Source organism: Labeo rohita, chromosome 19 (genome assembly GCF_022985175.1).
Source record: "Labeo rohita strain BAU-BD-2019 chromosome 19, IGBB_LRoh.1.0, whole genome shotgun sequence".
Lineage (NCBI taxonomy): Eukaryota > Metazoa > Chordata > Actinopteri > Cypriniformes > Cyprinidae > Labeo > Labeo rohita.
In genome coordinates, this window is record NC_066887.1 from 27454486 (window position 1) to 27473934 (window position 19449).

Consider the following 19449-nt stretch of genomic DNA (forward strand, 5'->3'; position numbering starts at 1 on the left):
TAAACTTATTAGTTGCTGTGGGATGACTGTGTTAAATGCTAAACTAAAATCCAAGAAAAGCATTTGAGATGGCATCTTCTGCCGGGTCTTGGGAGGGAGGAAGGATGGATTTTATGTGCTGCATGACCAGTCGCTAGAAGCACTTCATAATGATGGAGGTCAGTGCAATGTTAAAGATGTCAGTTAGTATATCCTTGAGTTTTTCAGCACAGTCCTTTAGAACCCGACCAGGTGTGTTGTCTGGTCCGGCTGCCTTGTGTGGGTTGATCCTCAGGAGGGTCTTTTTCATGCTGACTGGGGTCAGACATACAGCCTGCTCATGTGGGAAAGGTGGGATCTTCTGAGCCCATGTGTTGTTTTGGGTTTCAAATCGGGCAACATTTTTTTGTTGAGGCTGGTAATCACATATGTCACTGTCATAGGTCTTTGATAGGGCTTTATAGTTTGTCAGAGTTTGGATGCCTTTCCAGAGACTCTGTGTGTCTTTGGTGTTGCTGTAATGTCCAGATATTTTGTTGCTGTATTGTTGTTTTGATTGCCTAATTCCACGGGATAAGTTGGCTCTTGCTTTTGGTAGGCCTGCAGTGTCACCGGATCTAAAGGCTGCGTCCCGAGCCCTCAGAAGCTTGTGCACTTTTACTGTCAACCATGGTTTCTGGTTAGCCCAAATAGTGATGATTTTCCTGTGTGTGATGTCGTAAGTGCACTTTGAGATGTAAGCAGTTACAGCCTCAGTATATTCCTGTATGTCTGTCTGATTGTTGTAAGTTCCTGCTTCTGTGAAGATGTTCCAGTCAGTTGTGTCAAAGCAGTCTGGGTCTTACGTGAAATGGCGACTGTATCTTACGTGAGACCAAGATGACGGTGAACTGTACAAACGTGAAGAAAATTCACAGTTACATTCTGCTCGCGCGGCCATCTTTACTCTATATTCTCATCTTTACTCTGGGTGTTTGATCAGATGGTTTATTTTCAATGGCATTTTGGATTGCGACGGAGGATTATATGTTTGTTAAGAGCGTTTGACTGCAGACTGATATAAACAGCACAGTAATGGAGGGCTGTTCAAAGAGTATTGGTCTGACAGCAGCATACAATTTTATAATGCTTTTTTTGTCATCCTCCGCCGTCTGGCACTATCAGCGTGGCTTCACTCACAAAAAAAATAATAAATAAATAAATAAATAAAATAAGATGATAATAATAATAAAATAAAATCCAAAATAAAAAGCACAAAATTAAAGATGCCACAACATTAAGCAACCTCTGCTTAATTTAAATTCCCAACAAACGGAATAACCTTTAACAGGGGAGAATGTGTTGGTCTGTGTTTTTGCGTGTTTTAAGTGTTTTTAAATTTAACTTTTACTTTTAATGGTAAACCTTTAATTTAGCTTTGTTTTGTTAAACCTAGATCATTTAAAAGATGCTTCATTAGCAACCTCTTGTGGAGAAATGAATAGAGACAAATACAATGTGACAGGCAAAATTTGTTGTAATCTTGTTGTTTATTTTGTAAAAATACAAAACTACCAGCATTGTTTCTCAAACAAACCTATCATATGGCTTTGAAGGCTTAAACTAGATGTAGCGCACATTACATTTACTCATTTAGCTGTTAGACACACACACACACACACACACAAATATTAATAATGCATAGCCTATTTGTCTGTCATGCATAAATGAAACAGTTAAGAAACAGGTAAGATTTCTGTAATAGCACTAATAAACTGAATGTGTTTTAAATACACAGTTACAAAGTTTATATATTTGTCACCAAAAAATCTAACTTAATCATAACTGTCTAATCATAACTGAATATTGCTTGTTCCACAGCTACCCATATGTAAACCATGTTCCTACTTTTTAAACAAATAAATGTAATTGTTTTCACAATTAAGATGTTTGTGCTGATTCTCAGTTTGAATTCATGCATTTAAAAAATGCCTTTTTTTCCAGAAAGTTAAATGTATGTATGACTGACAAACGTGTATCACATTAAGTTTATTAGTTTGTTAAAAATGTTTAAAGCCAATGGATTGAAATTTTCGATGTAATGCAAATATATCAATCTTACATTTAGGCCTAAATATTTTTTTTGAGTACACAGCTGTTTCACATGCAATACTAAAGCACCTAAAATCAAACTGACTCCAAGATGAGTGATGTGTGAGGTATCAAAACCAAATGAAATAAGTAAGCAAAATAAGCAAGCATGAAATAAGTAAGCAAATCTAAAACCTGTGCACCTTGTTTTCTGTGCATATACAAAATAGACCTCATTAATTAGCACGACTGATGGAGATGAATTAATATTTCTTTTCACAGATGAACTTCATCTCATAATTGCAAGAAACATCAAACCAACTGTCTAAATAGTTGACATCATTTTTCACAATTGCACAGTTTTCTCCATTGTGATCATCTTCTTTCCAGTTATCAGGTTCACTTTTCTCAGATGTCCTCTTGTACCAAAACCTTTAAAAGTGAAAAAACAAGTGATCAAAGTATAAAAAAGTGATTAATGATAATAATAAATGTTATTTTAATAACATATAATAATAAATGTTTTAGTAATACATTTTTTTTTTTTTTATTATAATTTTTTTTATGTGTTTTTTATTACATTAATTGACACAAATAATTGTAATCAGTTTTCTTACTGTATTCCAGTTTCACTGAGAGTTTGGTTATTCACCCAAACCCAGTGTCCTTCAGTTTCCAGATCATTAACACCAAGCCAGTGCCATTCTGTAATTTTAGATGCCAGAAACCTCTAGAGAAAGGGCATTTTTCCCAAAATGATATAAATCTAAATTAGTTTGACTAATACGATTTTTGTATGTGTGTGTGTGTGTGTGTGTGTGTGTATGCGTGTATATATATCTATATCTATCTATCTCTCTATATACATATATATATATATATATATATACACTAGTGATGCGCGGATGGCAGTTATACCCGCGGGCGCTGCGGATAATCCGCGGGTCGGGTGGGTCGGGTTATAAAAAAATGCATTCTGATTATTTGCGGATGGGTCGCGGGTGGATGAGATGAATCAATAATGACGCAAATATTAACTACATTTTCTAAAATATCAACCTGGTTTAAATACTTGTGTGTGTGTGTGTGTGTGTGTGTGTGTGTGTACTTGTTTTTGCTACATTGTGGGGACTAAATGTCCCCACAAGGATAGTAAAACCTGAAACTTTTGACATTGTGGGGACTGGCTTGAGGTCCCCATGGGTACAAAAGCTTATAAATCATACAGAATGAGTTTTTTTGAGAAAGTAAAAATGCAGAAAGTTTTCTGTAAGGGTTAGGTTTAGGGGTAGGGTTAGGGTAAGGGGATAGAAAATACAGTGAATTAGAATTAGAATAATTGCAAATGACGGTCGGGTGCGGTTATCTAAATCAGAGAAAAATACAGGTGTGGGTGGGTGGGGGGCGGATAATTCATTTGAAGCTGTGGATTCGGGTGATGTTTGAGCTCATCCGCGCATCTCTAATACACACACACACACACAAATCTTTGCATATTCAACAGTGCAACAGTGATTATTTATTTATTATTATTATTTTTATTTTTTTTTACCTGTTCTGTTTGGCTGGTTATGGTGACCAGATCAGCTCCTTTTGAAACACAGAAAGCACGACTGCTTGACCAGTTCATTTTATTAGAGCTGAAGAAGTACAACTTTCTGTGAAAATCTGTCAGGCTCACGTTACAGTTTAAAGACTTAACTGTAAATGCTGAAATGAAAAGCATATGAAAATTATAATTAGTTGAGTTCGTGACATTAAATAATATTTAATTATTTAATAGTTTGTAGAAATTTGTTGAATTCTTTCCCAAGCTTTTATGGGACTGGAGTACAGTCAGCTCACCTTCATAAAAGGACAGTCGTTCTCTAATGCTGGTGTAGTTGGATGTAAGTTCCTCAGTCTTACTTACCTTAACTGATACAGAGACAGGAAGAAAGAGAAAACAAGCAGCTGGAGAAATATGTTTAAAAGACTGACTTGTATTCAGTACACAAAAAGAAATGAGTTGAACTGAAGCTGGTTCAGAATTAGTACACTCTGTCCAAGGCCTGCGATGTGTCTGAAGCTAACATAACTCACTGTCATTAATGTAGAGATGCTCTAACTCTTAACTCTTTGAATCAGCTCACCCTCATAAAAGGACAGTCGTTCAATAACTGTGGTGTAATTGGCTGTAAGTTCCTCCAACTCTCTTGCCATGACTGGTACGGAGACAGTTATGTTATGAAAATGGAAAACAAAAGCAAGCAGACAAATTCCCTCATGTAGTTATTTTTCTTTACTCACCGATAATGAAGCATGTTGTTTAATGCATAACAATACTATATACTCACTTGTGCCATTAGTTTTCTGGACAGACAGTTGCACTGAAACACTGACATCTGATTAAAGACAAAACAGTAGTAGCGAAGTCACTGACATGTCTGCTTATCCAGAATGCTAAGAACTGGAATTTGTTTCTGCATTAATGGGTCATAAAATGACACCTGATCTTCACCAAAGTCACATATTTATATAAACAAAGTTAAACCGCCCATTGCTGTCATGAAAATTTCTCCAGGTCTTGCTGGTTTTGGTTTTCCAGCATATTCTTATTATATTTAGGGCAAGTGCTAGTTAATATTTTAACTAATCCAGTGAATCTGTTAATTCCCTGACATTTTTTTTATTGCATACCATTCACATTTGGCAATGTTGTGTTAGCCTCACTGATCTACATGCTGTCTCAGGTTACCTCACGCAGAGACACCCAAAAACTTTTGGTGTTTTGGGACCCTTCAGAAATCAACACATTTCTGCAATTTTCAGCCATTTCTTTGCTAAGTACATTTATAATATGTCAAATAAGAGACAAATGTATTGTTTTGTGTGTGTGTGTGTGTGTGTGTGTATGAATAAATAGTACTTTAGCATTTTATATAATTTTTCTGTAAATGGAAATTTACAAATAAATACATCATAAATTGTTTTGTAGAGCAGATTCTTTTCTTCTTTTTTTAAAAGATCAAGTGCAACAAAACACATGCAAACTACAGTCAACACAAGCTAACTTTGAATGAAAAAATTCTTAATGTGGGCATAATGAAAATTACTATGATGCTTAGTCCACTAAATATTTAAGCTTTATGCATGCCTTTGTAAAGATATCTTAAATTTTTAAAGGAAAACATTGTCTTTTTTTACCATTACTCACTGTGGAACCATTTAAGCCCACCTTATGTTTCAATGAGGAATCCCTCAAATTACAAACTTCTATTTGTAGATAGAATCTATTTTAGATTTTAGATATTATAGATCTATTTTCTGAATGAAAGTGTTTAATGAAAAGTTCTTTTTGTGTTTTTACCTTACTAAACTTTTACCTTACCTTACTTACTACCTTACTATATTTAGATATTTAGGCCTACAAATTACACATTGTGTAGCACCATTATATAATGGGTGTCTGCTGATGTTTGATAATACAAAAATCGTAGAGGCATGTTGTCTTTACCATAAGGGCACAGTAAAAAAAAAAAACCTCTGTTCTAGCAAAACAGTTTAGAGTGGACAGAAAATCTTTTTGGGAGTGTGTGAAGGCCAAGATCAGAATTGATGCTCATTGGGGATGGGAGACCTTCCTCAGTTCAGTGGTAAAAAGCAATATTTCAGTGTCTTTAAGTAGACTGTAAACAAGAAGCTAGATTATGTTATATAGGCTAAGTGTAAAATGAAAGAAGGAAAAATGTGATTTAAATGTGGTTAGACTATAGTGTGTATTTTTTTTTTTTCTCCAAGATGTGGGCTTATTTGGAACACATGCAGGCTCAAATGGTGCCAAAGTATTGTAAGAGTTTAAACTGAGTTTAACAGAGTTGTGTAACTACAGACTTTATGTTGGAAAAATAAATGCTGATGTTGTATTTAAATATTCAGTGTTAATTTAGCAGTATCCATTTTGTGTTGTTGGATATTGTTGTGAGGACTTATGACGAGGGAGAGAGGAGTCGGAGATAGCGGAATAAAGGAGAGAAGGCGTTAAGAAGAGCTCGTCCGTCTCTGAGGGTTTTATTTTATTAATCTTCTAACTTACTTAGTATTAAAGCCCCGAAAGCACCCACAAACAAGTATTACAGTATCAAGCCCATGCTGGACTTTTGACTTTATTCATGAGATATCTTTTAAAATATCTATTTTGTATTCTAAAGTGTACATCAACTATATTTTCAAATGAGAGAGAAATCTCACATTTTAACAGATTTTTTTTATAAAGCATGTCAATATCTATGAAAAACACTTAAACTTAGATTTTGGTGGGCTTAATAGGTTGTAATGCCACGCCAGCAGAGGAAGCCCTCACCCTAGGACTGCCTGCATGCTCCCTCTGCTGCTTCTATTGTTACTTCCTGTTTGACACTATTTAAAGACTGACCATGTGCTCTATACTTTGCGAAGTATTGCCAGTTTCACCTGCCTTACCGAGCGTTTACTATTACTCTGTTGGACTACCTGTTGCCGTCTTGCTTTGTTCCTGGATTTTGCATTTACGGATTACCCCTGTTTGGATTATTTGCCTGTTTGGACTGATTTCAAGGTTTGACCGTATTCTGCCTTTCGACTATCGCTCTCTGGATCACCCCTGTTGTCATGTTAGCCTTATTGGACTGTCTGCTCGGTATTTGACCCACTGCCTGTTTATATTCTCTGCTGCTTGGATTACGTTTCATGTTGTGTTTGCTATTGGACTGCCTTCCGGTATTGACCCTCTGCCTGCTCTTGTGTATTCTGATTCCTTTAATAAACATCCGCTTTTGGATTCCACCTCTGCGTCCTCGTTACAGAATACTTCACCTACCAAGAATCCAGCGGAAACGATCAGCCAACATGAACCCAGCAGTATCTCGTCTCCTCTGCCTTCGTCAAGGGGACAAGGCTATAGAGGAATATGTAGAGGAATTTTGTGGACTGTGTTACCTTGTTGATTTTAATGACGTGGCACTGAAGGACATTTTTCGGGTGGGTTTGAATGATCCCATTCGTTCGTGGCTACCTGGAGGGAAAATTCATTGGTCACTGGAGAGATATATTGATCATGCCCTGCTATTAAGTGGATCCACATTTACTGTGGGGATTGCGGACGAGGGACTCCGCAATCCCGCAGTAACCACCACATCACAACCAGCTCACGTCATATCAAACAAACCAGAGACCCTTCACACCCCAACCTTCATGTCTGGTATTGTCACCATTGTGCCAGAACCCCCTCAAACCAAGTCTGCTAGCGTCACGTCTGCCAAGTTACAGCCTGTTCACTCCACATCTGCCAGACCACAACCGGCTCACGCCATGCCTGCCGCTCCAGGGCCTGCTCACGCCATGCCTGCCGCTCCAGGGCCTGCTCACGCCATGCCTGCCGCTCCAGGGCCTGCTCACGTGATGGCTGCCATTCCAGAGCCAGTCCACAAGGTGGCTGCCTTCCCCAAGCCAGTCCACAAGATGGCCGCCATCCCAGAGCCAGTCCACAAGATGGCCACCATCCCCAAACCTGTTCACAAGATGGCCGCCATTCCAGAGCCAGTTCACAAGATGGCCGCCATCCCAGAGCCACTCCATAAGATGGTCGCTGTCTCCGAGTCACACCACATGATGGCACACATACTGGACTCACCCCTCATGGCTGTATGGGCAGCTAAAATGGCAGCTACCCCTGGTTCCAGTCAAGTTGCAGCTGTGTCAAGTCAATTCGCAGCTGCGTTTCCTGAGCCAAGTAAAGTCACAGCTGCCACCCCCGAGCCAAGCAAGATTACAGCTACTGTTCCTGTGCCAAGTCAAGCTGCAGAGCCAAGTCAAGCTGCAGGTGCTTCCTCAGAGTCAGGTCAAGTTGCAGCTGTGTCTCCTGTGTCAAGTCAAGCTACAGCTGCTCCTCCAAAGTCCAAGGCTTCCAAGTCAAGTCTAGTTCCAGGGTCAAGTCCAGTTCCAGGGTCAAGTCTAGCTACAGAGCCCGGCCAAGCTACAGAGCCCGGCCAAGCTACAGAGCCCGGTCAAGCAACAGAGTCCGGTCAAGCAACAGAGTCCGGTCAAGCAACAGAGTCCGGTCAAGCAACAGAGTCAAGTCAAGCCAAAGCTACTGTTCTCCATGAATCAAGCCAAGTTACAGCTGTTCTCCATGAGTCAAGCAAGGACACAGCTGTTCCCCATGAATCAAGCCAATATACAGCTGTTATTCTCCACGAGTCAAGCCAAGATGCAGCTGTTGTTCTCCACGAGTCAAGTCAAGATACAGCTGTTGTTCTCCACGAACCAAGCCAGGTTACAGCTGTTCTCCACGAGTCAAGCCAAGACACAGCTGTGGTTCTCCGTGAGTCAAGCCAAGTCACAGCTGTGCCCCACGAGTCAAGCCAAGTCACAGCTGTTCCCCACGAGTCAAGCCAAGTCACAGCTGTGCCCCACGAGTCAAGCCAAGTCACAGCTGTGCCCCACGAGTCAAGCCAAGACACAGCTGTGGTTCTCCGTGAGTCAAGCCAAGTCACAGCTGTGCCCCACGAGTCAAGCCAAGTCACAGCTGTTCCCCACGAGTCAAGCCAAGTCACAGCTGTTCCCCACGAGTCAAGCCAAGTCACAGCTGTGCCCCACGAGTCAAGCCAAGACACAGCTGTGGTTCTCCGTGAGTCAAGCCAAGTCACAGCTGTGCCCCACGAGTCAAGCCAAGTCACAGCTGTTCCCCACGAGTCAAGCCAAGTCACAGCTGTGCCCCACGAGTCAAGCCAAGTTACAGCTGTCGTTCCTGAGCCAAGCCATGTTGTTCCTGAGCCAAGCCATGTTGTTCCTGAGTCAAGTTACGTTGCAGCTGTGTTTCCCGAGTCAAGTCAAGTTTCCAAGTCAAGTCAAGTTGCAGCTGCGTCCCCTGAGTCAAGTCAAGTTTCCAAGTCAAGTTTCCGAGTCCAGTCAGGTCACAGCTGTTGTTCCAGCGTCAAGTCACGTTAAAGCTGTGTTTCCTGTGTCAAGTCAGGTCAGAGCTGCTCTTCCGAAGTCCAGTCAAGTTACAGCTATTGCTCCTGAGTCAAGTAAAGCTATAGCTGTAGCCCTCAAGTCAAGCAAAGTCACAGCCGTGGTTCCTGAGTCAAGCAAAGTCACAGTTGATCTTCATGAGCCAAGCCAAGTTACAGCAGATCTTCATGAGCCAAGTCAAGTTGCTGCTGTTATTCCCGAACCAAATCAAGCCACAGCTGATCTCCATGAACCAAGTCAGGTTACTGCTGTTGCTCCTGAGTCAAGTCCGGCCACGGCAGGCCTCCCTGAGTCAAGTCATAAAACTGTTATTCTACCAGAATCTCACCAGGTCCCCTCTGACCTTCTCAAGCCACCTCACGTATCAGCTGACCCCGCAGAGCCCACGCTCCCAAGCCACGCAGAGCCCACGCTCCCAAGCCACGCAGAGCCCACGCTCCCAAGCCACAAGCCCATATCATCAGCACCCTCAAGGTCAACAGACACCCCATTATCTGCTGTGCTGCCTGTAATGGCCGTAGCCATCTTCAGTGTGTGGGCTGCACACTGTGCTCCAGAGGCCTCGTCTGTCCATGAGTCTGCTCCAGAGGCCTTATCGGTCCACAAGTCTGCTCCCGAGGCCTCGCCTGTCCACGAGTCTGCTCCCGAGGCCTCGCCTGTCGACGAGTCTACGCCAGAGGCCTCTTCTGTCAAAGAGTCTGCGCCAATGCCCCCAGAAGCAGCAGCTCTGGCTGCAGAACCTCCTAAAGGGGCAGCGTTTCCCCAAGGACTCTCTGCCTGTCCTGTCACGGCCAGGAAGGCCATTTATAACTTCCCTGCCACACCTGCCCAAGCATCTGCGCCCATGCCCCCAGAGGTGTCAGCGCAAGCTGTAGATCCTCCTATGGGGGCGGCGTTCCACGATGAACTCTCTACCTGCCATGTCGCAATCAAGAAGACCAAAGTAATCATTCAAGTACACACCGCTCTGCTATGCATGTCATTGGTCCCACTGTGGATATCTCTGCTCCTGTTTGCTCTGCCTGTTCTGCCTGCCCTGCAATGGCTCCCTGTTATGCCTGCTCTGCCTGCCCCACCATGGTCCCCTACTCTGCCATTGCTCCACGGCCCAGGTCCTCCAGTACTTCACAATCTGCTACTGCTCCACGGCCCAGGTCCTCCAAGGTTCCACTGTCTGCCACAGCTTCACGGCCCAGGCCCTCCAGTACTTCACGGTCTGCTACTGCTCCACGGCCCAGGTCCTCCAAGGTTCCACCGTCTGTCACAGCTCCATGGCCCTGGTCCTCCAAGGTTCCACTGTCTGCCCCAGCTCCACAGTCCAGGTCCTCCAGTGCTTCACTGTCTGTCCCTGCTCCACGATCCAGGTCCTCCAGTGCTTCACTGCCTGTCCCTGCTCCACGATCCAGGCCCACCTGCTCTACATGGACCTGGCCCTCCGTCCCACCCCCTGTTTTGCCTCTGTTCCCCCACCCACCTGGACTGTTGTTTTGAGCGCCAGGAGTCGCTCCTAGGGGGGGGGATTCTGTAATGCCACGCCAGCAGAGGGAGCCCTCACCCTAGGACTGCCTGCATGCTCCCTCTGCTGCTTCTATTGTTACTTCCTGTTTGACACTATTTAAAGACTGACCATGTGCTCTATACTTTGCGAAGTATTGCCAGTTTCACCTGCCTTACCGAGCGTTTACTATTACTCTGTTGGACTACCTGTTGCCGTCTTGCTTTGTTCCTGGATTTTGCATTTACGGATTACCCCTGTTTGGATTATTTGCCTGTTTGGACTGATTTCAAGGTTTGACCGTATTCTGCCTTTCGACTATCGCTCTCTGGATCACCCCTGTTGTCATGTTAGCCTTATTGGACTGTCTGCTCGGTATTTGACCCACTGCCTGTTTATATTCTCTGCTGCTTGGATTACGTTTCATGTTGTGTTTGCTATTGGACTGCCTTCCGGTATTGACCCTCAGCTCTTGTGTATTCTGATTCCTTTAATAAACATCCGCCTCTGCGTCCTCGTTACATAGGTTCACTTATCCTAAACTACGTACAGGCAAGCAGATGAGCTCAGAGTATGAACGCATATGAATCTAAATACATTAAGCTATATAAAATTTTCTTTATAACGATTCTATGGGAAAACGCTTGTTGTGCAATTTAGTGAGTTGCATTCATATTCTAAGCAAACTTGTTTGTTTGTATATAGTTTGTATACTGAGTATACTGAATCTGGTCTTTAAATATCACTGTCTTTCTTACTACATGTGTTTAAGGGTGTGCCGTCACATGAAAACTATAAATTACAATGGGTGGGAACGTTCACTGATCCTCAAGAAGCAAATGCATGCGTTAAGAGTCAGATGATTATAGTAAACTGTAAGTATCTTCTGTAGCTTCTGAAGGCCAGTACTAAATTAAATAATATGATATTTAAACAAATTAAGAAAATATTACACAACATAATGTTTCTACCCCTGGCTCTTAATGCAGCATTTCTTCTTGAGCATCAGTGAGTGTTTTCACCCTCTGTAATAGTTGTGTATGTGTCCATCAGTTGTTCAGTGTGAAAAGTTGAATTTTTAGTGGCACTGTTGTAAATATTTCAAATATCTAGTTATACTTACACATTCTTGCCAGAATACATAGACCTCCAATAGCAAAAAGCAGACAGACAGCAAAAACAATGAGAAGAACTTTAGTCCACTTAGGGAGATAAACATCTCTCTCACTTTCTTGCTCTTTGGTGGAGTTACCTGTAATTATAAAAGTGTAGAGATAATGGAAATTATTTATAAACCCTTAAATCAGTGCATTCATTAATTTATATTTGTGTCATTTTTGTCATATATTTAACAAAATAAATTATTAACAACCTGCCCCAACCTGACATTTGTACTCTTGTCTTGAGAACACAATTCAACCTTCCAGTTAAAATCTACCTTCATTATAGTTGACTCTGAATCTATGCTGGTGTGGTTATATGTACTGTAGTTTAAATGTACTGATATGATCATTCATTATAATTCAGTATTACTCTGACTTAACGGGTTTTAAAATGGATGTTTGAGATATCCAATTTAAAACATTATACAGCAGTAACTGAAGTAAAGATCTCATGACATCTAGGCCTGTGCATACACTCATAGATAACAATGTGTTAAAATGTTAAAAAGGTAGCTAAATGTGCAACGCCCTTTATAGTCTGCTAACAGGAAGTCAAATGGTAATCTTCAGTTCACACATGAATGTAGCTTTTAGCAGATATTTACATATACTGTATGTACAGTATATTTATGCTATTAAAGGAGAAGTCTTCCAGAACAACAATTCACAAATAATTTACTCACCCCTGTTGTGAATTTTTTTTTCTTAGAGACCAGGAGACGTTTTGGATATTGTTTTTGGCTGTGAGTGTACTTAACCAGAGTCCCCCAGTGGGAGTAAGTCAACTTCCTTTTGTTCTATTTACAAAGAATCTTTTCATCTTTGTTGTAGATTACTGGGGTAATTAAGAGCTCACAGCCTTAACAGTTAGCACCTCAGCAAGCTGCCCCACGAATTTGGTGTAGTGGGGAGGGTCTGCTTCAGAGTTGCAAGCAGACTGAGTAGGAGCTGATTTACACTGTTCATTTCTCTTACATACTTTTTGTTTTTCCTACACTCTTTCATCCAGTGTCCAGGTTTACCACAGTAATGACAACTGCCCTCCCTCTTAGGACATTTACGTTTCTGTTGGTTCTTTGTGTTGACCTGAAAGGATGCTGCTGCAATCTTTACTCTTGCTTTAAGATCAGAGTCTCTTTCCCAAATAGCTAACATGTCTAGGTTACTTCTGAGAGTTTTGTTAGACCAAGTTAGATCTAGGAATGGCAAGGCTTTTCTGTACTCGGCTACAAGGCCATCTGACCAGATGCGGACTAGGGGTCCCTTGTCAGGGATTCAGATTCAGTTAGAATTTGTGACATCAGCTGTGTGACTTCTGCTAACGACATGTCGTAGAGATGCATTTTGCTAGTCAATGCTCTTCTAAATTCAGAAAAAATTGTGCGTGCTGAGGGTAAGCTCTGGGATAGTCTCTCTATATCTTTAGATCCTAGCGCTGTATGGACTGCTTGTAACTGGAGTATGAGGGTTGCAGATGGAACAGTTTCAACCCTTTCTACCCTACTCTGAGCCCTTTGTCTTGCTCCACATACTTCAACTGAAAATGCTGCATCTTTCTCTATCCTTCTAGTACTGCATCTGTCCTCTTGTCTACACAAAGACTGTAAGTCAGGATAGCTTTCATCTGACTGTTGGTCGTTTGAGTCACTTTTGGTTGAGGCCTTGTTATGGCCCACCTTTTTAGTGAGACAGGACACTCGAGTGTGCAGCTCTTTGTTTTGTTCTTTTAACTTAGCAATACACTGAGCTTGTTCTTGTGCTAAGGATAAGGTAAATTCTTTGTGGCAGCAGATAATGCCTTTAATGTTTTTCTTTTGGATACATGCTCCAAGTACCTTTTTGCATTCTTCAACTGACCATACTTTTTCTGGATCAATACCAAATTTCTTTGTCAAATCCAATCTGACTGACTCTGTCACTATTGAGTCCATGTGCTCTCCTAACAATGATTTGAACTCATTGTCTGTCCATAAAGGGGTAGCTAGTCCACTTTTCTCAGTTGTTGGAATCAACCTAGCATTCCTTCTCAACATTTTGTAATGTCTTTCTGACACAACAGTACACTTCTAACACCTCCCTGGCAAGCAGAGGATAAATTTGTTAACACAGAACAACTGTTGTTAACCTTCTCTGGCAAAGCAGAGGAAAACCTAGTTATTACACATTATCATGTATTCAGCCTTCTCTGGCAAAGCAAAGGATTCCTGAACATAAACTACTAGCACTTTATGCTAATCTTCTCTTCCTAAAACAGAGGATAACAGATATTAGCACGTAATGCTAATCTTCTCTACCTGAATAGAGGATAACTGGTCTGTTAACCAAAACCTGCAGCACTTTGTTAACACTTCTCTGGCGGCGCAGAGGCTAACCACATGTACTGGTCTGTAGTGGTTCTTTGAATAGAGTAACACTCACCAAATCGTTGTTGAGCTGAAAAATTCTGGAATTCAGAATTTTGGAATTCAGTCTGGAACGATGTCTGGCGAGAAGCTCTATCCGGGTCACGGCACCAAAACTGTTGTGATTTTTTTTTCTTAGAGACCAGGAGACGTTTTGGATATCTTGAAGCACAAGTTTCTCTTTATTCAGATACTCGCTGCTACTCGCTGCAGTCATCAAAAAGTTTTCAAATCGTCTAACTAAGGCAGTGATACATTGTAGTTTATATACATTTAGTAGGTGGGCCTTAGAGATATTGACACAGTACTCAGAGGTGACATCCTTTGATCAGATCAAGAACAGAGGATGCAGGACGTTACCCTTCCCCCAACTGTAACACCTCAGCAGACCTATCCAAATAATCATAATGACATCACCAAATGGTTTGAGCACCATAGTTGCGGGAACTAAGACTCTATCAATATCACAAGGATAAGTCACGAGAACTTTGCAAACAGATGCCATTATGTTTACATTAAATGCCCAATACAATGTAGATCACCTTAGATTTTTATATAATGTTATGTTAGGATGTGGGATCTGCAGATATTAAACAGATCCTTAAATTTGTAATCCAACACCCCCTTGTCTTCCAAGATGTTCATGTCTTTCTGTCTTCAGTCGTAAAGAAATTATGGTTTTTGAGAAAAGCATTTTAGGATTTTTTTTTCATATAATGGACTTCAATTGTGCCCCCGATTTTGAACTTCAAAAAAGTAGTTTAAATGCAGCTTCAAAGGGCTCTAAATGATCCCAGGCGAGGAAGAAGGGTCTTTTCTAGCGAAACGATCTGTCATTTTTTTCGAAAAATAACAATTTGTATACTTTTTAAGCACAAAAGCTCACGTAGCACAGGCTCTCGGATGCGTGTCCACGGGTCATTCTTGAACAATTTGTTCATTTTGAACAAATCTCTAATTTAACTCGCAAAGAACGAGTCGTCTCGGCGAGTGACTCGTTCAGTCGCGCATGCGCAACATCCTATTAGGTTCTGTACTGGAATTAGTTCACCTGTTTCGAGTCTTCGGGTTTTTCAAAATGACTTAAAAAAAAAAAAGTTCATTTTGCTGAACAAGACTCAAAGGTCCGAGTTGGTAAAATGATCCGAACTTCCCATCACTACTACGAATCACGTCTAAGTTCATCGTCTGTGTACTGTGGCTAAAAAAAAGTAGAGTATGCTTCATCTTGTTTTCTCCTACAACTTCGGAATCGTCCGACACGTTGTACCTTTTTGTTTGTAAACAGCGTTTGACTTACTTGCACTTTCGTAGTCTTTGCGCATTCGCTTTGTGAACACTGGGTCTGTAGTTCCGCCTACATTCCGTGTGACCTTTCGACATGATTCAATAGTACGTAACGTTGTGAATGTGCATGCCAGAACCTGTGCTACACGAGCTTTTGTGCTTAAAAAGTACACACATTTTTATTTTCCGAAAAAATGACCAATCGTTTCACTAGATAAGACCCTTCTTCCTCGGCTGGGATCATTTAGAACCCTTTGAAGCTGCATTTAATCTGGAAGTGGACTTCTCCTTTGAAAGATTTACATTTATGTTTCTGGAAGATGCTTTTATACAAAGTGACTTTTATGGCATTCACCACTGCATTTGAACTCCTTGTCCATGACATAGGTGATAGCATCATGTTTGAACTACAGAGAAGTCAGTGTTGACAGTGTCTAATTCCCAGGGAATGCATGAACAGGTCAAATCTATGACTTAAATGCAGTGAAAATCACTTTATACAGAAATGTATGGTAAATGTGTATTTGTTGAATGAACACAAGAAAACTAGTACTAAATCATTAAAATAAAAATTAATGCACAGTGATAATATTCCAGCCTGATATTCCAGCCTATAAGTAACTTTGCAAGTACATGTCAACTTATTCTAACCCTAACCCCACCAGTCTACTAATACTCTACTAACACTCTAATGAGAGTTAGTAGACATGTAGATGCAATGTTACTTATAGTCAACAAAATCATAAACATACACATAAACAAGTCATAAACAGGCAGGGTTGACACCAGCAAACAGATACAAACAGGGCGAGGCCCAGGTAATCCAAGGACAGGCAAGAGTCAATCGGTGGTGAACGTCATCCAAAAGACGAGGCAAATGGGAAATACAAACAGAAAGTTCAAACGAGAGGCGAACAGAGACGGCAAGATAAAGGGTTATCCATGACGGGCAAAAAATACAGGGCAGGCTGAAGGCAGACAAGACGAGATAACAGACTAGGATACTAGAATCTAAAAACCAGACTAGAAACAAGACTAAACTTGACTTGGGACCTAGGAAAATACTCCAAATGGCTCCATAATGTCGCTAACACTAGGAGAGTGCTAAACGCTAGACCATACTCAGCAAATAAGAAAGGAAGTCCAAGGCGTATATAGTGTGCTTGACTGGTTACAGCTGTGTGCGTAATTAGAGAGGTGGAGCATGGGAAATGCAGTCCAGGGTGTAGTGCAACAGTCTGTGTAGCGTCTGGACCAAGTGGCAACCTCCCGGTCTCCCTCTTGAAGCCAACACGGAAGTGACTAAAACTGCAATTCATCGACTGGCCGCTAGAGACTGGCTGCAAAAGGGAGTCAATTCCATAGACCCCCCATGTTAAAATGCCAAACTTCACAGCAGAAAAAAATATGTTTACAGCCTGGTTCAAAAAGCGGTTTTGGTCTATATAGCTAATTTTGCCCTTCATGTCAACTGTGAGGGGGTGAATTTTTTAATAACTCATCCGTTTAATTTATATTGAGCCTTAAAGTTCTGCATAATTTAGGGCATGGCCATTTGAGTGACAGGTGGATTGCTGCTGCTGTCACCACCGTTGCGCTAGGCTATTTGCCCATTTTCGATTATCCGGGAGTGACGTGCAGTGACGCGATTCCAAGATGGCGACGGCCGACTCCCGCCCACTAAGAGCTTCAAAAATGCTCTTCAGAAACCTACGGGTGACGTCACGGATACTACGTCCATGTTTTTTACAGTCTATGGTCTGGGCAGGATTCATGACACCTATACACTGCGTGCTGATTCCCTTCACGGAATGTGTTGGAAAGTCAGCTAAAATCAGGAAATATTACACATACTGTGTACTGTATGTTAACTTGTACAGAACATCATCAGACTTCAGTGTCAGTTCTCACTCAGTTCTGTGCACATGTTACGGTCACTGTGTTTGAGACTGGATGCATAGGTACAGTACAGTAGCTGCACAACACCAGCAGCGCATGTGAGGCAGTGGTGCAGTAGTCAACAGTGTAGGCCTATCAACTCTAATGTTACTGAATCTTTTGTAAAATGATCAATTCATTCATCATATCATCATGCAAAACTAGGAATTAGAAGCATTGTAATGTGACGATCGGGTGTGGGTCAGGGCAGATATCTAATCAGAGAAAAATATAGGTGCGGGTGGATAATTTGTTTGAAGCATATAACGTTTTTTTGGCTATTGCTACAAATATACCCATGCTACTTAAGACTGGTTTTGTGGTCCAGGGTCACATATGTGTAACAAAGGCTCCTTAAAGTGTTACCAAATGTTTCAGTGCTACCTAAAATTACAAAAAAAAGTTAAAAAACAACAACAACAAAAAAAACTCTCTCAGGGCTGGGTTGCTGCAGGAAGGGTATCCGGCCTAAAAACATGTGCTAAATCGGCTGTGAGGATTACTCCATTGTGGCAACCCCCCTGATAAAGGGAGCAAGCCGAAGGAGAGATAGTGCTTAACCGTATTTGTGTGCATGTGGTGTTTGTGTGTATGTGTGATGTTCTTCCGTCATTGCAAATGGTGTATAGATAATGTTTCTTTAGTTATTCAGCAATGCTGCAGCTCAAACCACTGTAGTGAAACCACCCTAACAATTTTAAAAATAAAAAGTGTGTGGTATTCCCTGAACAGAGTGTGTTCTCACAAAACATCCCTAGAGTGCAGAGACCTCCGAGAGCCAAAACAAGAGAGAAACCCAGAACAATAAGAAGAACTTTAGTCCATTTAGGAGAAGTGAGAATTCTGAGAACATCAGCACTTACAGTCCGCTCACAGGAAATCAAATGGCAAACTTAACACCAGTCAACACATCACTGCTGCTTTTAGCAAATATCTAATGCTTTTGGCAGATGTTTTTATTCAAAGCGTCTAATATTGCATTCAACATTGCGTTTGGACTCTTTTTTTTTCTTTCTAAAGCAATGACTCTGGTGTCTATAGCACCATGATCTACTGTCTAACATTGAGAAAGACAGAGATTTTTATCTAATTGCCAGCATTTCATTAAAATACATGAACAGATAAAATGCATAGGTCTACCTTGATGTAGTGTAAGCTGTTCTGGACAAAGGCATCTGCCAAATATGCAATTGTTGAAAGAACATAAGAAAACCTTATATTGTATCAGTGCTAAATCTTAGAACATAGAAACTGTAATGCATACTGATAACATCCCAGCCTTACCTTTGCATTGAGATGGTTTTTCAGCAGAAGCAACTGTTGAAAGTATGAAACTAGAATTTTCATAGACCAAATCCATTTCATGAGCCTGACAGAAGTGCCTTATGTGACTCGAGTCCTGCTTGAGATTGTTGAGAATAAGGAAGTCACATAAAGAGTCATTCTTGTACAGATAGGAAGTTACTAAGTTATGAGTCTTAATATCAAATCTAGAAACTGCATGTTTGAATATGTGATGGTGATGAAAATAAGGTATAATAAAATGTATTTGCGTTCTCCAAGAGGGAAGAATGATGATGCTGGAAAAAGAATCTCAGTAGAGATAAAGTGTAAACTCTGTATTTAAACATCATTGACTATATTTTGTACATTCAACATTAGAAATAAAATCCCAAGTTTTCAGCATAATTTCAGGCAACATCATGTATCATGTATGGGTGGGAGATTGTCTTCTCCATATGTGACAGACAGCTCTGCCCCCACTTCAGTATATGGACAGGAGCTGTCAGGGTTTGACAACTTTTTTCACAACTCTTGAATTTTGCAACATCAGCAGTTATTGAACTGAACTAAATCAACACTGAACTGACTTGAGTTGAATAACAATGCTATTGTCTTTTGTAGCGCTGCTTTGCAGGAGAATTTGAATTTGGCCCATGTTTAATAAAGTTTGCATCATCGATTCTGTTACTTTCCTGTTTATTACTATGACGCTGCTTTGAGACAATCTGTATTGTAAAAAAGTGCTATAAAACAGCATAAGTTGACTTGACTGGATTAAAGCACTTATAAATAATTGTAAGTGAATAAATTCTGTTCAGTTTCTCACAATGGCCTTTCCAAG

The 19449-nt window shown here is 41.0% G+C and overlaps 1 protein-coding gene across 1 annotated transcript; it reads right to left on the reverse strand.

Moving 5' to 3' along the window:
* Window positions 1-1500: 1500 nt before the first annotated feature.
* On the reverse strand, window positions 1501-18722 carry LOC127181739 (C-type lectin domain family 4 member E-like). The gene is made up of 8 exons (XM_051136638.1): window positions 18609-18722; window positions 11658-11786; window positions 4386-4433; window positions 4182-4253; window positions 3895-3966; window positions 3602-3759; window positions 2667-2779; window positions 1501-2481 (listed from the first exon to the last, which is right to left on the reverse strand). Exons 1-8 carry the CDS (start codon window positions 18682-18684, stop codon window positions 2313-2315), a joined length of 837 nt encoding a protein of 278 aa, XP_050992595.1. The 5' UTR covers window positions 18685-18722; the 3' UTR covers window positions 1501-2312.
* Window positions 18723-19449: the final 727 nt, after the last annotated feature.

Coding starts and splice junctions, on each gene's coding strand:
- LOC127181739 (XM_051136638.1), bottom strand. CDS start 18,684: ATGGATTTGGTCTATGAAAATTCTAGTTTCATACTTTCAACAGTTGCT. Junction 11,787..18,608: donor AAAACCATCTCAATGCAAAG/GTAAGGCTGGGA, acceptor TTATAATTACAG/GTAACTCCACCAAAGAGCAA. Junction 4,254..4,385: donor CCAGAAAACTAATGGCACAA/GTGAGTATATAG, acceptor TCTCCGTACCAG/TCATGGCAAGAGAGTTGGAG.